General features: G+C 49.9%; 1 protein-coding gene across 1 annotated transcript in view; it reads left to right on the top strand.

The window, feature by feature from the left end:
- Positions 1–25035, top strand: part of MARCHF10 (membrane associated ring-CH-type finger 10) — a 99005-nt gene that overhangs the window by 29995 nt on the left and 43975 nt on the right. Inside the window, exon 4 of the mRNA XM_004707530.2 lies at positions 15006–15177. Coding sequence (XP_004707587.1) covers positions 15006–15177 — 172 coding nt within the window. The remainder of the gene's footprint in view (positions 1–15005; positions 15178–25035) is intronic.

Here is a 25035-nt window from a genome sequence, read left to right as displayed (position 1 = left end):
GGAGAACCCGGTGTCCTTCTGTTTCAGGCTGCTGGCCTGGAAGAGCCTGCTGTGATAGACAGGGCTCCCAGGATCGTTCATCCTCTTAAACCCAGGCTTCCCAAACGGACAATACCATCCCTGGGAGCCACTAGAACCATACAGGGAGCTGCTAAATCAGATCCTCACACTTTATCCTGAATTATGGGCTCTCGTATATAATAAAAATGTTGTACAATTAAAAATTGCCACAAGGCACTGAGTAATTTTTTTTTTTTTTTCTGAAAAGGAGGCAGTCGGCAAAATAAGTGTGGGAGCCTAAGTCTTCAACCTTCACAAGGAACCCTATTGGTAGTGTTGGGTAAGGTTTGAGCTGCTAGTCACAAGGCCAGTGGTTCAAACCCACCAGTAGCTACACAGAGAAAGAGGAAGCTCTCTGCTCCTGTAAAGCTTTACCGCCTCAGAAATCCTATGTAGGGTCACTGTGAGTCAGAATCGACCCAGTGGCAGTGGCTTGTCTTATTTTGGTAACCCTTCGCAGAAAGGGGCAAAAGCCCTGATGTTCCCACTGAAAATGATTAGCCCAGAACTTGCAGGGATCGCTGAATTTTTATTGTTCTAACCTAGGGGGGAAAGGTCAAATATCACTTATAGACACATTTATTAAGTCTCAATAAGATAAAGACAAAGATCGAATCATCCAGATGCAGGAGACCATCAGCAAGAGGTCGATCCAAGGATTCCCGGAAAACTGGGCCAATGAAGGAGGGGCTGAAGAACGAAGGAAAGATGATTCCATGGCGGGTGAAGGCGGGCCAGCAGAAGTGGGAAAGGGACCATGATCAGAATGCAAATGAGGAAACGTTTCCAAGACTGACTCAGGGCCCTCCAACCAAGGCTGCCAGGATATGACTCATGACTATGCAGCCTTCACACCCCAATTTCTATCCAGGGCAGACCCAGGCAGGCCCCTGGAGGTGGAGCTGCCTGTCCCTGCGCTGGCTAGTGCCCTGGTTGCAGTCACCTTTCAAACACTCTCTGCCAGAGGACAAAGCGTTTCTCATTGTCAATGACTAGAAAGAACACCATGGAGGCTGAATCTCTGTGGAGACTCAAAATAGATTTGGAACTCTCACTGTAAACCTCAGGACGTAAGCGCTAATGTACTATCCAGAGAGATGCTTCTTATCTTCCATTATCCTGTACCCTTGCTGTTAGGGACACTGTTCGGACACACACCTTGGAAACATGTCACTACAGACTTCATGGCACAGGAAGGTGGAGATGGGCTCGGCTAATGGGCATAGGACTATTGTCCTTTTATCCGCAGGGACCAAACAACTAACTCTTTAGATTCCTGCTCACAAAGACCAACATGACATTGGAAGGAGATGCAAACAGTTCGCTTGATAGCAAGAAGCAGCGGGCTGCGCCCAGACCTGGCTCAGTGCGTGAAGTCACCCGAGTCCCCCAGCTAGCAAGGGAAGCATAAAAAAAACGGTTGTTACCCAACACAAACGTCTGACTCGCTTTGACCACAATCATCAACACAGACTGTGGGAGATCAAGAGGGGGCGGATGCGCAGGAGGAAGCCCTCTCCAAATAAATGCTGTGACTGAAAAGTCAGCATGTCCTGCCAACCACGAGGGCAGCAAAGATCTAGCGCTGTGTAGTCCACCCAATACGCTGACCACTAGCCGCGTGAGGCTACTTCCGTTTAAGTTAATGAAAATGTTAACTGTGTTCCTTAGAACTTCAGATTCTCCAAGAATCCAGACTTACTGGGCCCATCGAGCCGAGTGGCATCTCCACGATTCCCCAAGGAGTCCCCAAGTATGGTCATAGCATCCTCTTTAAACTCTGAACAGAAACACTTAGACGCAAACCAGACTCACTGCCATCGAGTCATAGTGACCCTACAGGACAGGGTAAAACTGCCCCTTTGTTTCCGAGACCTTAACTGTTTATGGGAGTAGAAAGTCCCACCTTGCTCTCTTGGAGTAGCTGGTGCTTTCGAACTACTGATCTCGTGTGTCACAACCCAACACGTTACCTCTACGCCACCAGGGCAACAGGGCTCCAGGGACTACCCCCTGGAGATCACTCTTTAATCTTGATAGCAGGTTAGCGGAAGCATTTCACGCTTGGCAACAGCGCTCTCTTCAAGATTATCCAGGTGAGCCCAAACGGACACCGGTTGGTTCCTCAAAAGTGGAGATGTGAGGTTCAATCATAGGAGTGGAAGGAGCCACCGGAACAGAAAAGATGAGGACACGGACACCGTGAACAATGACACTGACCATGACCTTCAGACATCACTGAATCGGACCTGCTCTGCTGCGAACGCTTTCACCAGCAGTGCCTGAAAAGAGATGTCTTTTAAGTTCTGCTCCTCAGTCGCTCTAGGCTCCTTTCACGGGCTCAGTGGCCCCAGGAGGTTAGTAACCCCCTTTGGCGGCCACACAAATGTGGAGCAGTTTTCTGTCCCCACAGAAAGCTCTGTCAGACAGAACCTGCTCTAGATCAGAGCCAGGACCAAACCATGCAACACAAGGAGACCCGGTGGGCCAGCAAGGGCCCTGAGCCTGGCAGAATCCACAATACAGGGTTTTGCATATAGCAGGTCCTTTCAAATGTCAACTCCCCACCACCGCAGCTGTCTGCCAAGGCGGGCTCCATTTGCATTCGGTGTTTTCTAGGCCTGTGTATATTTGCATGACTCCTTCCATGACCTGTGTATGCAGCCTACCCTGCCTGGGAAGCCAGGGGCGCCTCTTCCAAACAGCTCTCCGGGCATTGGTCTCCCAGGAATCGCCCGGGTTCACCCCCGACACCCTTCATGGCGTCGAGAAGGCAGCCAAGGCTTCAGACACACGGCGGAAGCATCTCTGAGTCACATTTTCCCCTGCCTTCCTTTTTCCCTAACTTCTGCGTGTCCATGGTCAGATCCCCTGTGGGCACGCAGGCACACACTGGTTCTGACTGCCAGAGGCCCCGCCCTGGGAGGCGGTGAGTCAGCTGTAGCACCTGGCATGCTCTTTGCCACCAGCGTCCTCTTGCCTGGAGCTCGGATTCCGCACCCTCGAGGTGCACCTGAGAAGCGGATGTCAGGAGAGGGAGCGTGCCGCCCACAGCTTGACCAGCGTGGCTCCGTGGGGATTGGCACTCCAGTTTGTGTCCCGATGTAGCTGTTCATCTGCTCACCCTCGTGTGTCCCTCTCGCCCCTCTGACTCAAGACACAATGCCTCATCATCCCCCACCTCAGCCCGGCTCCTTCACCTGGATTTCTTATTTAGGCCTAAGTCAGACTCCTCATCACTCTCTATCAGGTACCAAAGCCCAGCCCTTTTAGAAACATCTCTCTTGAATCTCTCCACCGTCACCTCCCTTCTCAGGGCCCTGACTCTAATGTATCTACATACATATATGTAAATATGTGTGTGTGTGTGTGTGTGTGTAGGAGCCCCGGTGGCATCATGGTTACATTTTGAGCTTCCATCCTTGAGGTCAACAGTTCAAAACCACCAGCTACTCCTTGGGAGAAAGATGAGGCTTTCTACTCCTGTAAAGACCTACAGACTCGGACACTCATGGGGGCAGGTCTACCCTATCCTAGAGTGTCGCTATGCATGGGTATTGACTTGATGGCAGTGAATTTGGAGTTTTTTTGGCTTTTTGTAAACAGTTTTATTGGCACTTCATCTACAGATCATACAATTCAGTAGTTAATTATATCAAGAAGAGTCGTACAATCAACACAATTTTAGAACATTTTCTTCTTTGTGTTCATGGTTATTCGTGTAATTACTTTAAAATTCTGGCCAAGATATACACAACAAAACATGCTCCAATTCGACAACTTTTATACAAATATAATTCCGTGCCATTGATTATACTCTTTGTGTTGTACAACCATTGTTGATGTCCTTTTCCAAATTATTCCACCCCCATTAACATAAACTCAATGCCCCCCAAGCAAAAACTTCCTCCTTCACCCACGGTGACCAGAGATCAAGTTTAGTTCCTTTCTTCTTCTATTTTCAGTAGTTTTCTAAAAATATAATATTTACATATCATACACTTAATTTGGAGGTTTTTAAAAATATTTGGTTTTGATTATGGTAGGAGGAGTTTACTTATTTTGCCTTCCCCTCCCCCATTGAGGCAAAATGGATTGTGTCGCTTGACCCTTAAAAATTCTTCAGTGGCTTCTCACTGCCTTTGGGATCAAGTTGAAACACCTACGGTACCAAGAACCCTTTTTTGTCCTTGACCCACATACCTCTTCAGCCTCATCCGACCGCAGTGCATCCTAAACTCGGAGATACTTTGTTGGGAAGACTTTCTGATTCTTCTCCTGGAAGGGTGGGGGATGTCAGGTGACTTTGCTCTTGTCCCTCCTTGGATTCCCATGACAAGTTCAAGTGCATCTCAGGGTAGACTTTCCTGTCTGCCTCCCGTGAGACTGGGAGCTTCTCAAGAGCGGGCACTGTGTATTGTTGGGTCTGTCCTGCCTGGCGGGTCTAGCACACCAGCGCAGCCCAGTGAAGCTTTGAAGGCTGACCATGGCAAGCATGCTCCTGTTTAGTCACAGGTCTGTAGGGAGTCTCACCTGGAGCAGGGACAAACCAAAGGAAATGATGCTTCTTAGAGTGGTTATTGTTCCTTGGTGTGGTTTGGCTTTATCAAGAGGAGGGAGCAGTTTGGCTCAATTGTCGATCACATTGGCCCGTGTGGGCTTGAGGCTGGATTGGTGGGTTATGACCAACCTTCTAGAAAGCCCTGAACCGGTGAGCAGAGCAGCCAGCAGGAGAGAACTCTGTTCTCTGTGGAAAGGCAGATGGCCTCCTTAACGCCCTGCATACGTTCCTTCTATCAAGGTGGTGGCGATGCCAAGAACAGACACAGGGAGAGCTGGGCTGCGGTGCTCAGCGCAAGGAAGGATGCTCAGAATGGCCAGTCGTCGACGCAGGCAGGCCTCGCTCGGACTTTGTCTTGCTGTGGTGGGACGTCCTGCCTGAACAACCAGCTTGCCTTGAATGTCTACCTTATGATTCGGTCATGGATCAAATGGAGTAGCCCAGTGGGCAGCCCCCTCTGGGGGCAGGCGGGAGCTGGAGGTCTCCACCAGCCTTCTTGGAGCAAAGGAACCATCACTGTATCTCGGGCAGAAGCCACCAGGGCCTGGCTTTGCCTTCATTTCTGTTCTTTGTCTGCGTTCCACTAGGTCATTTTAAATGGCAGTCAAATGGGGCAACTGTCCGTTTACATTGCAGCTGCTTCCAGAATGCTCTCCTGCCTTTTCCCCCAGAGAAGCAAGACCCCCTCAAGTCAGTCCTTCCACGAGGGTGGTCCTGCCACGTGGCCGGGTGACACACACGCACCAGTTGCTCTCCCGGCTCGGTGAAACTGTCAGTGCTAAAAATTGGTGGCCTCTGACCCAAAGAGATCCCTGTGTTAATTGGACTCCGAGACTCAGCAAGTGCGGGAGAGAAGCTTAGAAGAAAGCAGCCTTTTCTCCCCCGTCGCATGGAGTGCTGTGGGTTTCGGTTGACCACCGTTTATCAAAATTCCCCACTTCAAAAACCAATCGTTCTAATGCATTTTTAAAACCAATGACCTTGTGAAAGAAACTAATTAAAGTCCAGAGGGGAGATTGGTGAAAACGGTCCCATTTCCCAAGTGCACATCTTCATTCGATACATCTTGCCGCATGCAGCCTCTTCTCCCCAAACTCCCATTCGTTTGGTCTCCGTAGCTTTGTTTGTTAAGAACTTATGAATCACTTGCCTTGCGGACACTGTGCTGGTGCTGAGGGGATGTAGTCATGAGGCAGCCGTGTGCCTGCCCTCAGGCGGGCAGCTGACCGAGTTAGGGACCAGCTGCAGTTTGAAACGGTGTCTGCTGAGTGTAAACAAAGGGCAGAGGCTGAGCTGAGGATACTTCCCTGAGGATGGCGATGTTGCGCTGGCTGGTGGGTAGGATGTGGAGACCAAAGCAGTGGAAGGGATAGGCAGTCGGGGCAGAGATGGGCACGCTTAGAGACGCCCTCCTGTCTCCTGGCAGCCTCCAGAATGGGTACCAGAGCTCCCCTTGCCCTCCTTGCTGTAGCGAAGCCTGCTTATTCGCAGATGATACGCCCCACCTGCCCCCTCGCTGGGCCCTGCACACCTTCTCCAGTGTATCTCTCCCACCCACTTGTCCCAAGATCAGGAAACCGCAAGTGTCTTTCTTGTTCCTGGATGCCACCCCCAGACCGTGGCCTCCCAGGCTTTGTTGAAAACACTGGCAGGTAAAGTCTTGGGAGGAAATGAGGCTATCTAAGGAGAATGTACAGAGCAGGCCTTCTTGGTCAGGAGAATGAACTTGGATTGGGGGGGAGGAGGGAGCCACGTGAATGAACATCTTTATTTCCAATAACCTCTAGCTGGAATCTAAGCATATCTTTGATTTATGAATTCAGACAACATGTGACAGTCGTTATTAGCAGTACCTGTGATTTTTGTCACCAATCGAAATCACAGGTATTTTCACATCTCATTAAACTTGTTGCAGATGGCTCAAAATACCCTTTACACCCATCGCTTGTTATTTAGCTTGTTAATAAAGAAGCACATCGATGACTGAATCACAATGCACGTTCTAAAAATATTTTGATAGCTGTCTTTCCGTAAAATTGCTCTTCCTTGAGCTCAGACGTTTATTGTTTGAGACATTTGACAAATCTTCTGAGGCAGGCACCCAGAGAGTTCGCCAGGCTGCCAAAGAGGGAGGTCCGTGGCCCAAGACACAGATTTTAAAAAATTACTCTGGTGCAGACTGAGAAGAGAATGCAACCTGGAAGAATCGCAGGCCTCAGAGCCTGGGGAGCAGAGGGTGAGCCCGCAGGGGAGAGTGGGAAGGGGAGGAATCCCGGAGGAGACGGTGGCCTGACAGAACGGCTCGGCTCCTCGGCTCCTCGGGAGGCAGCTGTTTCCTGGAGGAGGGAGTGTCCGAACCAGGCTGATGGTGTGGAGAAGTCAAGTGCAAAGGAGGAGAAGGGACGGACTGCGCCGAGACCTGGAAGTCCTTTGATGGAGAGCCGTTTCTGTGGCGTGACAAGCGTGAACGCCAGATGGGAGTGGGCCGAGGCGGGAGTAGGAGGTGGGGAAGCGGAGTCAGTCCGCGCAAGTCCTTCTTTGGGGAACTTTGTCTATGAAGAAGCGAGTGGAGGGGGGTGTGGGCTTGGGGGAGGGCTGTTCTGGGTGGAGGAGCCCTAGATCATGATGAAATGCTGTGGGAAGGCTCTGGGCAAAGAGGTCAAGATGCAGGCAGGAAAGGGATGAGGGATGGACTCTGAGAGGGACAAAGGGGGGAGAGGTTGCAAAGGATGTGGACCGAGGTGGATGGGGGGGCGGTGCGTGAGGGAGCCGGCAGGCTGAGTGGTTCCCGGCTGAGGACCCTTATGGTCTGGGCCAGAAGAGAGCAAGGAGCGACTGAAGCCCAAGGAAGAGAGAGGCCATTCGAAGTGGCAGGGGGAGTTGACCAAAGAGACTGAGCGGCATGGAGATCGGTGGCCTTGAACGTTTAAAGCTCTGGTGTTTTTGAAGTGGAGACATTTTTTTTTTTCCCAAGCAGGAAGCCTTCATCAAATCTCATCTGCCTGTGCCTTTTTTACCTCATCACCTTGTGAGTTTCTATGGCCCTTAGAATCAGTGTCACCCAATCGTCACTTAATTCAATGTGTTGGGTTTTTTTTCCCATTTTGCTGGCATGGCATGGATCTACTCTAAGTACCATTCTTTGAACCCCTTCATAGTTCCTAGCGTGGGGTTGAAGACATGGTGTATGTGCCCAAGACATACAATCATCCTTCTCAGTTGATGCCCATGCCCATGCTCAGTTGATGGCCTAGTATTTCTGAGAGGAGTCATTTTCCCGATGACCTCTGCTTGATGGCCAACCCTTCCATGTTTCTCAGATGTTCTCAGCTAAAAAGAAAAGGTGCATTCAAAGAGAGGAGAAAGATCAAAATAGAATATAGCAAAATCATCCCTGAAAAACGAACTTGCAGCCAGTCTCCAGTTGCTACTAACCATGTTGATCCTGACCATAGCGACCCTATAGGACACAGGGGAGTGGGTTTCCAAGACTGTAGCCCCTTATGGGAAAAGAAAGCCGCCTCTTTCTCCCTCCGAGTGGCTGGGGATTTCAAACTGCTGACTTCGCCCGATGTGTACCCCACTATGCCACCAGGATATTAGAAGTCTTTTTCTAGACAGGAGTATGGCTAGCCTTCGGTGGACTACACCAATACTCTGCGGGGAACGTACTGTATAGTTCTTGAATACATAAAGGTCTCTAACCTGGTCCAAATGCTGTTGATACAAGCTGCCCTCAATTCCTTTAGGAAATGCCTGTGTTTGAGACTCAGCTTGATTGTGATCTTTGAGAACAGCCCTCTGACTTGTACCCATGTGTACCAGACTCCCTTGGTTACCCTTCCCCGTTTGAGTGCCGAGGTTCCCAGTTTTGATCATGCTTACGCATAATCTCCCCAAATCAACTTCATACCCACTGTCGCACACGTGCACTCTCTCTGGCACCTGCTTGCTGCCACTCTTTCTCTCTCCCCTCTTCTTCACAGAAGCCGTGCCTTCTTGCCTAAGACCTGCCCGGCTTCGTCTTCTCTCACAAGGCAGAGAGCAAACATTGGTTTGGTACATGTCCATCAAAATTTAGTAACACACTGTAGTGGGATGGGAACTGGCGTGGTATGCCGGCTGAGAACCAGTTTCTCGGGGCTTAGAAATTAGCTACCAGCCTAGACGTGGTCAACAATTTCAAGTCCTCCAGACTCTGCCTACTTCAGTCTCCTTTCTCTCCCGGAGGCCTGGTGGCATAGGGGTCACTCGTTGGGCCACTAACCATAAGGTCAACAGTTCAAAAACATCACCCCCTCTGTCCGAGGGGGAAAGATGGGACTTTCTATTCCCATAAAGAGTTAGTCTTGGAAACCCAGAGGGGCAGTTCTACTGCATCCTATAGGGTCACTATGAGTCAGCATGGACTCGATATTAGAGAGAGGGTTCTCTCCTGAACACATCTGTTCATTGTCTCCTGGCCATTTCACACTCAACTTTGTGAGGTCCCGCCTTAAAATTCTCGTCCTTCTCACATCTCTCTGGAAACACATGCCACTTTCCAACCCCGGTGTCTCCGCCCTCAGGGAGGTCCAGCTTGAATCAGGAAGGCCACCAAGGCCTTACTCCAGTGTGCATGGCATTGACACGCTCACAGTGTAAGTGTCGTCTGAGCAAGACAAGCCATGGGGAATGGTAGCAACTCTTCTTATGTATGAAACCTGGAGAGCAAGTTGGGCAGGGGGTTGTCTTGGGGAAAATGCTCAATCCAAAAATAATAGTTCAGAAAGTCTTCCTTTCTGTGATCACTTCTTTTCGTGAACTCAGCACTATTAGGACTCTCTCAGCAAATTCCCAAGAGGGAACTGAAAGTCTCCTCCTGTCTCATGAGAAGGTTTTCTCCTTACTGTCAGAGGCCGTGATTCTGAAAGACAGAGTTGGTTTCCTCCCCCCCCCCCCACCAAGGAACAGCTCGGTGCTGTTGCCTCCACCTCCGTGTGACATTTCAACTTATGAACATACGGGAGAGGGAATGCAAATGATCACTGCGGCTCAAAATTACAAGTGGAACAAAGCACAGCTTAAAACCCCACTTTAAATAAAAATAATCTCATCCGTTGCAGCTTGCGAATCGCTAAGGGGTGTGTCCGGTGTGTGCCATGAAAGCCGTACTGTCTACAAAACCCCTGCACGATACTGTCTTCAGATTCGACCCACTTCAAACAGTTATTTGTCAAAGACCATACTCTGGCCTTGATAAGAAACTGAGTCAAAAGTAGAAACTGACCCATCCTGACATTCATGACGCTTTGCAATTTTTAATCGGAACTTCGGGTTCTGGTTGCATTTGGATAAAGGGCTGCTTCTGACTGAAAGGTGAAACATGAAAGCGAACACCAGCGTGGCACCGTGTGTCTGGTACTCCTCCAAGCGCTGTGTGCAGGTGTTAGCTCATGCAGTACTCCCCAAACTGCCAACAGGCAGATACCGTTGTGCATCGCTGAGAAAAGGTAACACAGAAACAACTCACCCAGTGCCACCTAATTACTGCATGAAGAATTAAGAGTCCCTTCCAGGGAGGCTGAACTGCTACGTGTTCGTGCCAAATTGAGTGATACAACTTCTTCTCCCCGGTGGGAGAGAAGGGAGGATAGATGTTGGAGAAACATGAGCATCGGTATGAAATGCTGACGTGATTCCTGTAAGACTCCCCCACCCAGGGAGGAGAGAAGAGTCAGTAGCACACGCCGGAGCAGACTCGCTCTTGTCATGTGACTAGCGTTCCCAACTGAGGAGCCACCCACTTCACGCTGTCCTTTCTAGACGCTTCAGAATGTTTGCTGTCTGGAAACAAGGTTGATGGATCTGCCCAGGAGGCAGAACAAAGTGTATTTGAAATGTAGGTCTGCAACCCCGTACCTTACCCAAGCCAAAGCCCACTGCTTGTGGTCAATTCCAGCTGCGAGGGACACTACAGAGCAGAGTAGAACTGTCCCTTTCGAGTAAGGTGACCAGACGTCCTGCTTTGGGTGGGACCGTCCCGATTTTTGGAAAGAATGCACGACAAGCTAGGGAACGGTCTATTTGGTCCATATAGACCAAATTTTTAATCAAGAACACACACCCCTACCGGTCAATGGTGCCCCGCTTTAAATCTGGTCACCTTACTTCCGAGAAAAGTTCCAGTCCGTGCAGACGCGGAGTGTCGTAGCTTTCTCCCACAGAGAAGCTGGTAGTTTGAACCATGAACCTTTCAATTAGCCGTCGACTGCCATCGAGCTGATTCTAATTCATAGCAACCTTATAGGACAGAGTAGAACTCCTCCCTTCAGATCTTGTTGGGACCAGATCACCGTCACCTTCGGAGAGGCTGGTGAGCTCAAACTGCTGCTACGGTGCCACCTGGGCCCCTCCCCTGCACCACTAAACCCAAACCAATCTGGATTCCAACTCATTGTGACTTAGGGTCCAACTGCCCCTGGTAGGTTTCTGAGACCAAATCTTTATGGGAGGAGAAAACCTCGTTTTTCTCCCACTGTGTGGCTGGTGGTTTCTAGCCGTTGACCTTGAGGTTAGCAGCCCAACACATAACCCACTACGCCACCAAGGGCTCCTTAATGTAGCTTACCACCCAGTCAAAAGTCTCTTTGCTAACCTGTCCCAACTCACCACTGCCTGGGAGCTCGCAAAGAATTCTAGCCATACCCTCGTGGTATCGCTACTCTCATTATTGTCCCTGAGGGGTTTATCTGTCCTGGATTCTGTGTGTTGAGAGCTCTTATCTGTAGCAGTGTTCATGTTCTGGTCTAGCTGGATTGGTAAGATAGAACTGGGGTCATGATCGTGGAGGGGGGAAGATAGTGGGGTCATGAGGGTAGGGAGAAGGTGGGGGGAGGAAGGGGAAAGCGATCACAATGTTCGATGCACAACTCCTCCACCGCCCCAGGGGAGGAACAACAGAAATGTAGGTGGAGACAGCGGATGGTGTAAAATATGAAAATAAAAACAACTTCTAAATTATCAAGGGTTCACGAGGGTGAAAAAAAGAGGAGCTGATACCAAGGGCTCAAGTAGAAAAAAAAGGTTTTAGAAAGATGATGGCAACATGTGTACAAATGTGCTTGATACAATTGATGTATGGATTGTGATAAGAGCTGTAAGAGCCCCCGATAAAATGATTTATTAAAATAAAAAAAGAATGCTAGCCATGGGCTAGGTGGGGAAGATGGATCCTCCAGTAGGAACAGATACCTGCTCCTGATGTTATAGCCATCTGTGTCGCCAGCCCTAGCAAAAGGTGTCCTGCCTGGTTTCTGCTCGCTGGAAAGAAATGGTTGACCAGCAGAACCATGTGCAAACAGGCCTCTCCTCCCACTGACAGGAGCTCAGAGATGCTGCCCTTCCCTATCATGACTGCTAGCATCCCAGTTACAACGCCAATCTTAAGGGTCTAATGTTTCACCTTTGACATTCCAGAATAATTTGGCAAGAATTTCCATTCAATCCCAGAGATGGAAAGGGAAAGAGAGACTAAACAATACATCATGGGCTGCCTTTTCCGATCCTTTCCTCTTCGGCGGTGTTTTTTGAAACTGTGCAGAGAAACAGTGATTACTTAAAGGCCGTATCCAGACTCTAAATTAGAAACTCTGATTGCTAATCTAGAAGGATCATGATCTGTCCACCTGTGGATTTCGACAGAAATCTGTGCCCAGGACTGACAAGGAGAGGGATTGTCAAGCGTTTAGTTTGTCTTACGTGGTGCCCAATCAGTCAAAGCTACTCAGAGTATTTTCCTGAGTCAGCAGCCTGTGAAATGAAAATGTCACAACTGTCAACGCAAAGGAGAAGCAAGATCAATACAAATTGCAACAGTTGGGGTGGGGTGGGGTGGGGTAGGGTGGGGGCAGCGTGCAGGGGACATTAATTTAGCATTCCCTGTTGGCGAAAGACTGCACTGTTGGAAGATTTTTCCTGGCAGGAAGGCTAGCCATTTAAGGAGTCTCTGGCAGACTCAGTTAACTGTTCAACTCCTAACGGAAAGGTTGGTGGTTCGAACCCACCCAGAGGCAGCTCAGAGGAAAGGACTGAGGATCTGCTTCCGAAAGGTCACAGCCCGGAAAAAAAGCCCTGTGGGGTACAGTCCTGCCCTGCAAGGCATGGGGTCACCATGAGTCAAAACCAACGTGATGGCAACTCCTTTTGGTTTTTACTCTTTTTAGCAGGGGGGGCGGGGGGGGGGGCAGGGAATGGGAGGAGGGAGTACAATGTAAGGAAACTTAGAGACAACCTGCAGGGGGCTGTGTCACACAGTGAGTAAGTAGGTGGCTAGCAAACCAGACCTTAAACAATAAAAACTCAAAGCCCTCTTCCCAGTGAGTTGGTTCTGATCCGTGGCGCCCCCGTAGGCCCGAGTAGAAGTGGATTTCTGAGGCTAGGAGGATTTTCAGGTGCAGATAGCAAAAAGCCTCATCTTTCTCCCAAGTAGCTGCTGGTGGGTCTGAACTGCTGACCTTGAGGCTAACAGCCCAACTTGTAACCCACGACACCACCAGGACTCCTAAAGTAATAAGGCCGGACTTAAATTACCCTTTGGAGACTGATGGAAACCCTGAGAAGCCGTCCTAGTTGCCATGCCGTCCAGGATCCAGCATGGCGACAGGTCGCTAGGAATCCACTCAGTGGCAGTGAGTTGGGTTGGGTTGGGTTGGGTTGGGTTGGGTTGGTAAATGGCTCTTTAGAACCAAATTTCTGAGAATCATTTGTTCTGTTTTCACTTTTTCTTTGGTGGCAATACCAAACAAAACACCGAAGAACAAAACCCTGACTGTTGGTTGATTGAACCCTGACTGCATAGCGACCGTACAGCACAGACTAGAACAGTCCCAGGTGATTTCCAAGGCGGTACTTCTTTATCGGTGCAGACGGCCTCAACTGTCTCCCGGGGAGCAGCTGGCAGGTACCAGCTGCTGACCTCCTGTTGGCGTTGCACCTTAACCACTCCACCCCCACAGCTCTTTGGTTGGTGGGAATGTGGCGATGCATAGATCTGTGGAATGCTTGGATCCGTTTTTATGGGGTCTTCAAGGCTGTGCTGAGACAGTCTAGCCTGACAAGGGTCACCGTTTCGTCACCTGGAGATTTACTCTGCCTTCGTCGTCGACTGACAAGGCTGATTGTTCTTGCTGTAGTTAGGGGTCATCGAGTTAGTGCCAACTCCTAACGACCCTTTGTACAGCAGAACAAAATCCTGCCTGGTCCTGCACCACCTGCACCAACCTTATGCTTGAGCCTGTCGTTGCTGCCACGGTGTCAATCCATCCCATTGAGGAGCTTCCTCTGATAATCAGAGACTTGCAAAACAGCCTTCTGGTGCACCCAGGAACGCAGAGCAGGGGAGCTGAGGCCAGATCTGCCCAGTTCCCACCACACTGCCTACCCTTCCTTTTTATTGCCAAGTATAGGATGGACAGGAGGAGTAGATGAGGTCCAAGACGTGATAAGCAAGAGGAGCCCTCGTGGTGGTGTGGTTACGCTAGACTGCTAACTGCTAGGTCAGCAGTTTGAAACTACCAGCTGGTCCTTGGGAGAAAGTTAAGGCTTTCTACTCCTGGAAAGAGTTACAGTCTTGGAAACCCACAGGGGCAGTTCTGCCTTGTCCTATAGGGTCACTATGAGTCAGTATTCACCTAATGGCAGGAAGGTTTTTAGGGGGAGAGGAAGAAGAGGGAATAGGATGAACACACAGGACATTTTTTCTCTGCTCCTGCCCAAGCAATTCAAATAACAAGCAGCAAGGACCGCTAATTCTCTCTCCTGCTTTCCGATGTAGTTTTTAATAGGAGCTATTTGGTCATCAAATGCATTCAGGGTCAGAAATACATGTCCTCATGTTGTTCTACAAAGGAGACCCATGAACTTGGCTGTTTTCTCTAACTTGAGATGCCCTGTCGGCCAAAATATCAATGGAGAAAGGAGGTACTCGGCACGGCAGGGTCCCGTGGGGGTCACTCTCTTGCTCACTTTCTCTGTCGACTAAAGGTGACCCACCGCTAGCGAGTCTGTGCCAGCTTATAGCCACCCTGGAGGATAGAGCGAAACTGCCCTCCGGGGTTTCTGAGCTGGGGGCGTTCCAGGTCGTGGTGTCGTGGGTGACAAGTTTGGCTGGGAAACCAGAGTCGAAACCACAGAACTTGGGCTCAACCACATCAGCCATTGGCAGCCGCAGGCGGGAGAAAGACGAGTTTGCCTTCTCTAATCTCAGAACCCCCAAGGGCCAGTTCTGCCCTGTCCTATAGGGTTGTGGTGGGGGGGAACCGAGCTGGTGATGGAGCATTCGATCTGGGAGACCAACGGGGACATCCCCAGTTGTGGAGGCTCACGTACCTTTCCTGTTTGGTAGAGTCCTGAGGAGGAGGATCCTCTTGCTGAACCAAGACTATCTCCCAAGACTTCCTCCAGTAAAAGTGATCCCAAGCTTCCAGCGATTGACCAGACATCCGTCAAGCAGAAACACAAGAGTACCATGACTGGGACAAAACCGGAGAAAGTTGGCCCCAGCAGACCCTCTCCAGGTGAGTGGCTGGTTTACTGAAATCCCAAAGGCAATGACAGCCATCCAGTTGGTGGTAGTGGTGCAACCTAGTGTGTTGGAAATAGCAAATCCGTTGTTGGGGAAGTGGCCGCTTACATGCCACGGGGTAACATCGATGTCAGAGGTCACGAAGGCCTGTGCCGTGTGTAGCGTTACTGTCTCCCCTGGCCAAGCGTCTTGGCCACTCGCCTGCTCTGGGTGGTAGAATGGCCGTCTTTCTTCTTCTTGACCCTTCCTGGAGGATAAAGGCACTTGGTCCAGGTCTCACGTTTATGGTTCAAGCAGGAACATGAAGAGCAGCGGAATGGCATAATTTATAGCTGAGCACATGTGTCATAAAGTCCCTGGGCTCTGGGTTTGTCCTCTCCCTGTTGGGCAATTCGGTAAATAATTCACTCTTTGGCCTCCTTTGAAGCAAAGACCAGCCCTCCGTTGCTCCAGGCGGGAGTGATTTAGCAGACTCCAAGAAGGGGCAGCAATTCAACAGAAAGCATAGAGTCCATCCACAGCAAAGCCAACATCTGTAAGACACGCTTCAGTCCTCCGGGAGTTGACATCTGCATCAGGGTAACTCGGAGGAAAGGCCTGGCTTCTGCTTTGCAGTGGGTGGAAATGATCCCACGGAACTGCCAAAGAATCCGTCAAGAGTGTGCAAGTCATTTAAATCCAAATCACCACTCCTTCCTACTCCTAAATAGCTCCTGTCGTGCAACCACCTGCCCAGTTACGTCGGAATGCAGTTCCGGAAAATGGCAGCTTCGCTCAAATTAACCAGCCTTTGTTAATAATAACACATTTCATCGTGTTAATGAAATCAGAGCCCAATTGACTTCTGAAGTGATGTCTCTTGATGCAAAGCCCCAACGCTGTTCTCCTCTTCCCTTTATCTAAGCACAGCCAAGAATGACCATCACTAACCATGTCTCGTTTAAAACCAACAACAACTTCTGGCAGGAAGTAGGATTTCCATTCAGCCACCTAAGGTGGAAGCAGAGCAGCTAAAACCACCCCACCTCGTCATGTATTGAGTTACGGATGTTTCCCATGGCAAACTGGGATGAATGTTCAAATAAGGCACCTCGGCTCACCCAACACGATGTGTAGCCTTCTTGCTATCAGCTCTGTGTACTTTGTCGTCTGTGGAGAGAAATCATTAAAATGAACAACGGTGTAGGCCTGCTCGGTGATTTTGGTTTATCTGATTAATACAGATGTTTTTTCAGTCTGAGAAAACGCCGTATGGAACTTACAACACTGACAAGAACAGGAAGATTCATTCATTTTATATTCTATTAAACATCTAATTTGAAGAATTACCCGACAGGAAAACACTGAGGTTTAGACAACAGAGCCAAGTTGGCAGGAAAGCATCTGTTTCAAGGAGGGACGCCTCTGTACCGAAAGCCTATAAAAGAAGACCAGCGTTAGCCTCGTAGCACGGCCTTAGCCCGTGTCCAGGATGCGTGCAGCCAGGGACTGCACTGCGGCCCGGCTGTCTGGTGGGGCTAGCAGCTTTGGGGAATGATGTCAGTTGCTGGATCTGTTGTGCAGTTCTCTGGGTTGATCCTGCAGTTGGCTGAAAGCAAAGCATTGGTGTGTTAAAGTCTATTTGTTTTGCATGTGTAGATGCATCCTTTAAAAGAAAAAAAAGAAAAGCCCATTGCTAATGAGTTGATTCCAACGTCTGGTGAACCTGTATGTATTCCAGTAAAATTGTACTCCACCGGGTTTTTGGTAGCTGGGTTTGGGAAGTAGAATGCCAGGCCTCTCTTCTGAGGCTCCTCCGGAGTCTGGGTAGACTTGAACGCTCAACGTTCTTGGTGAGCAGCTGAGCACATCCACTGTTTGTAGCACCCATGCACTCCAGAGTAACTTAATGAGTGTCCCAAACTGATCGCTGGAGACATGGTGAGAGTTGCAGCTGAATTTGCTCAGAAAATCAAGTGACATAGGAAACACAGTTAGGACTACTTCCCAGACACACCCCCATTCCAAAATGAGATGGATTTACGAGGTTTAAAGGCTTAGGACCATAGTCTCATGAGACAGTTTAGTTGATTGCTATCATTTAGTTCCTAAAGATGATATTGGACATTGTAGGTTGGTAAGTAGCATCTGGGCGGGTCTTAAAAGTGTGGGCGTGGCCATCTAAGATAGAATGATTGGCCTCTTCCCATCAGGAGCAAAGGGGAGTGAAGACTCCAGGAACGCCTGAGCCCACAGAGTGAATGGCCCACACAACCACCTTTCTTCTAGCACGAGACCAGAAGAACTAGATGGTGCCCAGCCACCGCTCATAACTGTCCTTACCAGGGGCACAACCAAAGGTTCCAGTTAGAGTAGGAGAGCACTGTAGAGCAAAACTCACCAAGTTATACCTGTAAAACGACCAGACTGAGCGCGACTAGAGGAACCCCTAAAACCGTTATCCCGAGACAGTCTTTTAACCTGGAACTGAGGCCACGCCCAGAGTTCACCTAAATAATAGCCGATAAAATAAACACCACCAACCCACGAGGAGAGTATACTCCTTTAGACAGTGCACTCCGCGAGACCAAACAGTCAACATTTACCCCAAAGCAAAGAGGAGAAGGGAAGAAGGGTCAGGGAAGTGGACGAACAGAAATGGGGCAGGCGGGGTCCACCCGGTGAAGTGAGCGTGCAGGACCATGCAGAAAGGGTAGCCCGGCCCCCCGGGACCATTTGTGCGGGGCTTGTTGGATGCGAAGCTCGCTTACTACGTAAACTCACACCTCAAACACAGTCCCGTATCTTTTTAAAGACGAAAGAGTCAAGTGGGTGGTTGTGGCAATTCTGAAAACTCAGATAAATCATCTGATTTTACAGAAACAAAATCACTTTGCAGACTGAGCCAGCTGGACACATCAATTTACTAAATAGGTTCGGCCTCTGTTAGCGAAATCGTGCCCTAACGTGCTTTGGAGGTGGCCCAAACTTGGCCTTGAGTCACCAAAACATCCATGTCAGACCTGAGAGTCTGTGTGAAGCTGCAGCCTCAGACCGTGTGAAATCCCTTCATTACGTCAGCCCAATAACACCTTCAAAGTAACGGAGCAGGGCAGGGACAAAGAAGAAGGCACGATGGCTGCAACCTTGGGCTTAAACCTCGGAACCATTGTGAGGAGGGTGCAGGATTGGGGGGGGGGCGGTGTTCACCTGGCTGTACACTGAGTCAACACTACGAGCCCACACCACCTAACAACGGCAAGCACAGTAGCTCTGACCGAAGCCGTGATATTTTCAGGTGCGTCCTCTGCACCGGAAAGCTAGACAGAAGACCAGAGACGAATTGATGTATTTGACTCTGTTGGCAAAGAGTATTGACTATACCATAGACTGCCAGAGGACAAACATCTGTCTTGGAAGAAGTACGGCCAATATACTCATTAGAAACGAGAATGGCAAGACTGCATCTCATGCACTCCGGACCTGTTTGCAGGAGGCACCGACCAGTGTCTGGGAGAGGGGGCCATCATGCTTGGTAGAGTAACCCCAAAAGAGGAAGAGTTGCAATGAGCCCCATTGACACCGTAGCTGCAAAAATGGGCTCCCAACTATGAGTTGCTATGAGTTGCAACAAACTCAATGGCCGCTAGCAACAACCAGTAGACTAATTCTGGCGGCTGAATGGGTTAATTGTTGGGCTCCTGACCAAAAGATTGGGGGTTCAAACCCATCAGCCACATCATAGAGGAACTGTGTCGTGGTCTGCTTCCATAGAGGGGTACAGCCTCTGAAACTCAGAGGACCAGTCTTACTCTGCCCTGTGGGATCACCATGCGTCAGAACTGACAGGAGGGCAACAGGGTTCGTTCGGTTTGGGCTTTCTGGATGAGTTCCCTTGGGAGGGGTACGGGTCTTAAGGATGAGTGCTTTGGAGTTAAAATGCTTGGACTCCAGCAGGGACTGAAGCTTGACATCATGCTAAGTGAGGTAAGTCAGGGGCAAAAGGGAAAATCTTGTATGATCCCATTTACAGAATAAACCACAATAGGCAAATATGTAGAGACCAAAGGTCATTAGCAGCCACCAGTGGCTGAAGGAAAAGGAGACTGGGTATTACTATGTAAGGGGGTAGATAAACATTTTTGGAGGTAGTGGCGATAGTTGCCCAATATGAGTATAATTAACGTCGCTGAATTTGACACTTAAAGGTAGTTAAAGTGGCAACAATTTATTATATTAAACATGCATAATATATATATACTTATACATAAAAGGGGGTTCCAAAAGTTTGTGGAAAATTCTATTATCTTCTAATTCCATGTTGCCATGAACTTTTTGAAGCCCGTTCATATGTAACATAAGCTCATATGTAATATAAGCACACATATATGCATGGATGTTTCCCATCTACTTAGGTCTATAACAAAAATATTACCATAATAATTTTTTTAATGCTTGGCTTATTCTGTGGGCCCCATTTTATTGACTGTGTACCGCTACCTTGGGGTAAGGAACTTCTCTGGGCCTCAGTTTCCTCAGCAGTAAAATGGAGGGAAAACCTTCTGTGAGGATCTAATGGTAGAATACAAGCTCACCTGTGAGTCCTGGGCCCCCACGCACTCGAGAAATGACAGCATTATGATATCTAACCCACAGGAGCGGCATGGAGTTAGGAGAATGGATTAGAAAACTTTGTTTTCTCTGTCTTCGGGCTGCCTACCTCTCCCCACCTCCCCCACTCTCACCTCCATCCCCCGGTCTTTGAAAGTTCTTTTCTTTCAATTAAAAGTACAGTTTTATTTTTAAAACTTCTCACATGCATGCAGTCCCAGACTTTGACTATACCCTCCAAGGCCAAGTAGCAGGTGGGGAAAGGTGAATATAGTCCAGAAAGCATCCAGCAAGCCAGAGATAGACGGGTGTTATCTCCAAACATACCCGGAAAATTCAGGCAGTGAGTCAAGATCCCACTGGGTCTGAAGTGCAATTGATGGAGAATCTCCAAGTTCATGACCAAGGTGAACTCTGGCGCAGCATGAGAAGCCAGCCTAGCAGAGTTCCCTGTGCTTATTCCAGAATCTTATAGGGGAGGGAGGTGGAACTGAAGGGTCAGCAGGCCCAGCAAGTTCTGGGGTAAGGGAAGTGGTATCTCCCACTCCCAGAGCCCCTCCCCCCAGCCCAGAGTTAGTAATAGGAAGTCACCTCTCTCACCAGGCCATTGTTATTGCTAGGTGCCCGTGAGTCCGTTCTGTGCACAGCAGAACGAAATGCCCGGTCCCGCACCACCCTCACGATTGTTCTTACGTCTGAGCCCATGGTTGCAGCCACTGTGCCAATCCATCTCCCGGAGGGCTTTCCTCTTTTTCCTCTGCCCCTCGACTTTACCAAGCACGATGTCCTTCCCCAGGGGCCGGCCTCTCCTGACCACCTGTCTGAAGTACCGAAGACAAAGACTTGCCATCCTTGCCTCTAAGGAGCTCTCTGGTTGTGCTTCTTCAGAGACAGATCTGTTTGGTTTGGGGTTTTTGTTTTGCGCTAGGTCACTAGAGGCACCCAAAGGCCATTGTGCTGTGGGGGTTCTGCCACCTGAAGCCCACTGGAGCTCTCTGCCCCAGTGTCAGGCTCACGGGGGAGGGGTGTGTGTGTGGGGGGCTGGTATGCTCTCTCTCTCCTGCCTGCTCCTCTCACCTGGCGCTTGGGCAGATGCCCCAGCTTCTGTGCCAGGAAAGTGGATCTGGATGGCGTCCTCAGAACCTGCTTCCAAAAGCTTGCCCTTTAGAGCAGAGCCACGCATTCAGAAATTATTCTCACTGATTTCTGAATTCAGTGTAGTCATTACTAGGCTCAGATTTGGGCAGTCAGCTCTACAGTGACCCACCAAGAAGATGGGTAAAACCCAGGAAAATCCATGAATTCAGATTTTTAAAAATACATCTAAAGTAACCGTGGCAAGGGGAGCTGATATCAAAGAGTTCAAGAAGAAAGAAACTGTTTTGAAACTGATGGTGACAGCAATTGCACAATTATGCTTGATCTAATTGAACTGTGGATTGTTCTAATATCTGTAAGAGCTCCCAATAAAACGACAAAGAAAAGAAAGTAACTGTGGTCATTTTGGGACTGGGGAATATTTCTGGAAGAAAGGCCGGAAGAAAAAATGTGAGGGCAAATCCTAAATCTTCGTTACTTCCATTGCAAATAAATCCTCCTGAAGATTTTCCCTGGAAGAATTAGACGACTGGGAAGTCAGACGAGTGTCTAACAACTCTCCCAACTGCCTGCCCAAATTTGAAAAACAACAGCAGCAACTTTCATGACCCCCCCTTCCATCCTGATGTAGAGAATCGGGGTTCTCTGTTCACTCAGCCTAGGTGGGGGCAGGGAGTTCACACAAGCCCTGTATTGGAAGTCCAGGTGGAGAATCCTAGTTCTACCAGTTGATAGCCCCATGGATGTGGGCTAGTACTTCTCTGAACTTGGTGTCCTCATCAGTAAAACAGAGTTATTACCTATCTCACCAGATTGATAAGCATAGCAAAAACCCCGTGGGTAGAGACTAGTCCCAGCAACACCTGCTGCTCCAGGGCTACGTCTCTACAAGAGAATGGCTTCACCAAGGACAATGGAGTTTGAGATGTAAGAGGTCACCCGTTGGCTGTCAGTCTTGTGAACTGTTGGATTGTGGATGCAGCCATTTGTTGAGCGCCTGGCTGGGTGCTAGCAGGGGCGTTCAGCCCCCCCAGCATCCCAGGTTGAAGGATCCCGGGGCAGGTTTGCTTTCTCCTCCATCACTCATGGAAGCAGCATCTCCACGTTCCTTGCCGCATGCTTGCCTGCCAGGCGCTGAGTGGGAGCCAGGGATACAGTAAATCGGACAGCACCTGTCCTCAAAGGACTCACTGCCTAGTGGGGGGTAGGAAGCCAACGGCCTAGCACAACGATGCCTGCTGGGCCAAGGTAAGTTCTAAGCACCTCTCAGAACAGGTGGAGGTGAGAATCCTGAAGGCCAAAGGGAAGAAGGCAAGATGTGCCCAGCAGGAGGTGCTGAGTGTGCACAGACACGGAGGAGGGGGACATCAAGAAGAGGGAGACACAGACAGACAGACAGACATTGGGAGTCCCCAAGCTAGTAGCTTAGAGTAGTTCACTTGAAAACTTGGTAGAAATGCAGACTCACTGGTCCTAACCCAGACATACTGAGCTGGAATCTCCACACTCCCTCAGATGCCTGTAGGCACGTTCAAGTTTGAGAAGCTCTGGTTTGGGGTTAGCGTGCAAATTAAGAAGTCGAGAAGTAGGGCCCTACAGGTAGGCAAAGACCAGGTCCCCAAAGGTCTTGAAGGTCACCCTGAAAGTGATGGAGCCGTGTCAAAGGGATTTAAACAGAATGACTGCGTTAGGGATGGCCCCTTGCTGAGCACAACTGTAGCCTTGGGAAGGGGCGGGCGGAAAGGGGGAGGGCAGCCAGCTGCAGGCTGGGAGAGCAGACACATAGTAGTTGCAGGGGAAAGTAAGGAGGGCTTGGCCTGAGACCGAAGCAGAGGGGACTGGGAGGGAAGAGAGCTATTTGAGAATGTAAACCTGACCGAACTTGATGAGTTGGGGGCCTGGGGGTTAAGAAAAAAGGAGAATCAAAGAGAACATAGAATTTCGGGAGCAACACTTTGACATCTGGGGGTTGCCCGTATCGAGGCTGAGAAAAGAAGGAGAGAATGGATCCGTCTGAGGGGCTGGGTGTCTTTGAGGACAGGCAGGATGGCCAGGGGGAAGTACCAGGAGCAGGGGTACCCAGAGTGGGTGGTCGGCAGCCCACTCACTTCGGCTTGCCCCATAGGGATCTGTAGGTCATCTGTGAGCAAGGGAGGGTTGGACCCCCAAGTGTGAGCCCCTTTAGGAGAAGAGACAGCGTGCAAAGAGGAAAGAGAAGTAGAGTTAAGGGAAGAATCTGGAAGGGCAGCGAGAGAGAACTGCTCTACGAGTACCATTCCAGGCTCGGAGAGAGATGATTCAGGAGGGAAGGGGGTAGGATAGTGGCAGATGCTACAGAGTAGTCAAGTCAAGAAGGCCGGGGACCTCTCTGTTTCCCCCTGGAAGGCTACACAGGTAACATTGTAGAATTGGAACTGATTGTAGCAGGCATTCCCAAACTTCTCTGCCGATAAGAATCACCGAGGCAGCGCCCAATGAAAATACAAATCCCTGGTTCCCAGCCCAGAACGGCCAACGAAGGGGACTGCAAAACTGCTCTCTTAGGAGGCCCGACGGGCGATCTGTATCACTGAGGTCTGGCAACCTGCCTCAGAGCCTCGCTTCTCAACCTTCCCTGTTCATGTGAGGACCTGGGACACTGGTTAAACTGCAGGTTCTGAATCAGGAGGTCTGGGGAGCCAAGGTTCTGTGTTTCTATGAAGCCCCCTGGGTATGTCCACTCAGTTGGTGTCAGGGTCTCCCTGGGAGGACCAAGGCTAGGGAAAATCCCCAAGGCCTTCTGCAGATGAGAAAACGGCTTCCGAGATGCACAATGGGCTCGCTCTGGACTTGACTCCACCAGGCGCCCCTCATCTCCCTCCCAGGCTGAGAGCGCAGTCGATGAGCAAATCATGGCTGACATGCAGACGCCACTCCTGTCTCTCTGCCTTTCCCCCTGGCTCCTTTCTCTTCCCACAATCCCACAAGATCTCTCTGCTCCCCTCCTCTCCTCCTCCCCTTCCGCTGTGCAGCAGGAAGACAAGAAGAAAGCAGGACCACAAACTTCCACAGCAGGAGAACTGAGAAGCCCCCTCAACTAAGCGAGACCCTTGCAGGCCACCAGGGAGGGGACTCTCCCCGGTGTGGCCAAGGCCACTGAAGGAAAATCAGAACAGACCCAAATTTGTAAAACTGTCGCTGCACTAGAACAATAACTGGGATTCCTTGAGGATTTGTCCAAATTATCTATTGTCCCCAGGGTGCCTTATAATTCCCCAACTATTTCCTCGCCAATCTCGGTTTAGTACCATTTCACACACTTGAAAGTGGCTTCCATAAAGCAGAAGCGAAGCCAGAGAGTCACGTCAGTGGGAAAAGATTTGGCAGACGTATGACCAGACCAAACCAGACCCCCTGCTGTGTGTCGATGCTGACTCATGACAGACCCCATGGGCCAGGGCTGCCTTGCTCTTGAGGGTCTGTCTGGTCTGTGACAGCCTCATCTTTCACCCGCAGCAAGCACGGCAGAGGGGTGTCACATAGAAAACTCTTGGCAATCAACAAGAGGTTGAGGCCCCGACGAGAAACTTTGAATGGGTGTCACTCTGCACAGTCCCAACAATAATCTAATGCCACCCACCAGGCTCCGAAAGGGGCTCACTGTGCCTCTTCCAAGTCTCCTGGTCCAGCACTTTGGTCCACTAGAACAATAACTGGAATGGGGAAAATGAGAGATTGTTCTAGAAAACAAGAGGAGCGTGCACGTTGCATAGCAACCAGATCTCTTGGCTGACAGAGTCGGAAGCAACGATGCCTGGCCTTAAGATGGCAGTTCTCCTCATCCACCCACATACAAATCCGGGTCTATTCTGATTTCGCTGCCTCAGCCAGAACTGAACCAGGTCCAAGCCCTGGCAGAACAGCCCATTCGACTGACTGTAGGAGATGAGAAAAAACTTAACCAGTGTCTGGGGACTTAAGGGGAGACCTTCCCTCCGGCCCTCAGGGGAGCCACAGCTATTGGCCAAAGAGGGTGGCTATGCCATCGCCACCCCTGATGACCTCTTCGGTGACTGAGATCCAGACTAGGCATCTACTGGCCGGGAGCCTGGCCTTCTGGTCCTGTGACCCTGGAGCCCCTCCCCACCCCAACCCTCCAGCGTTTTTCCGAGTTTTGATGCAA

The sequence above is a fragment of the Echinops telfairi genome, unplaced genomic scaffold, assembly GCF_000313985.2.
Source record: "Echinops telfairi isolate 266 unplaced genomic scaffold, ASM31398v2 ScPeMD7_7458;HRSCAF=8496, whole genome shotgun sequence".
Classification (NCBI taxonomy): Eukaryota; Metazoa; Chordata; class Mammalia; order Afrosoricida; family Tenrecidae; genus Echinops; species Echinops telfairi.
This window is presented reverse-complemented; position numbering and strand designations above follow the sequence as displayed.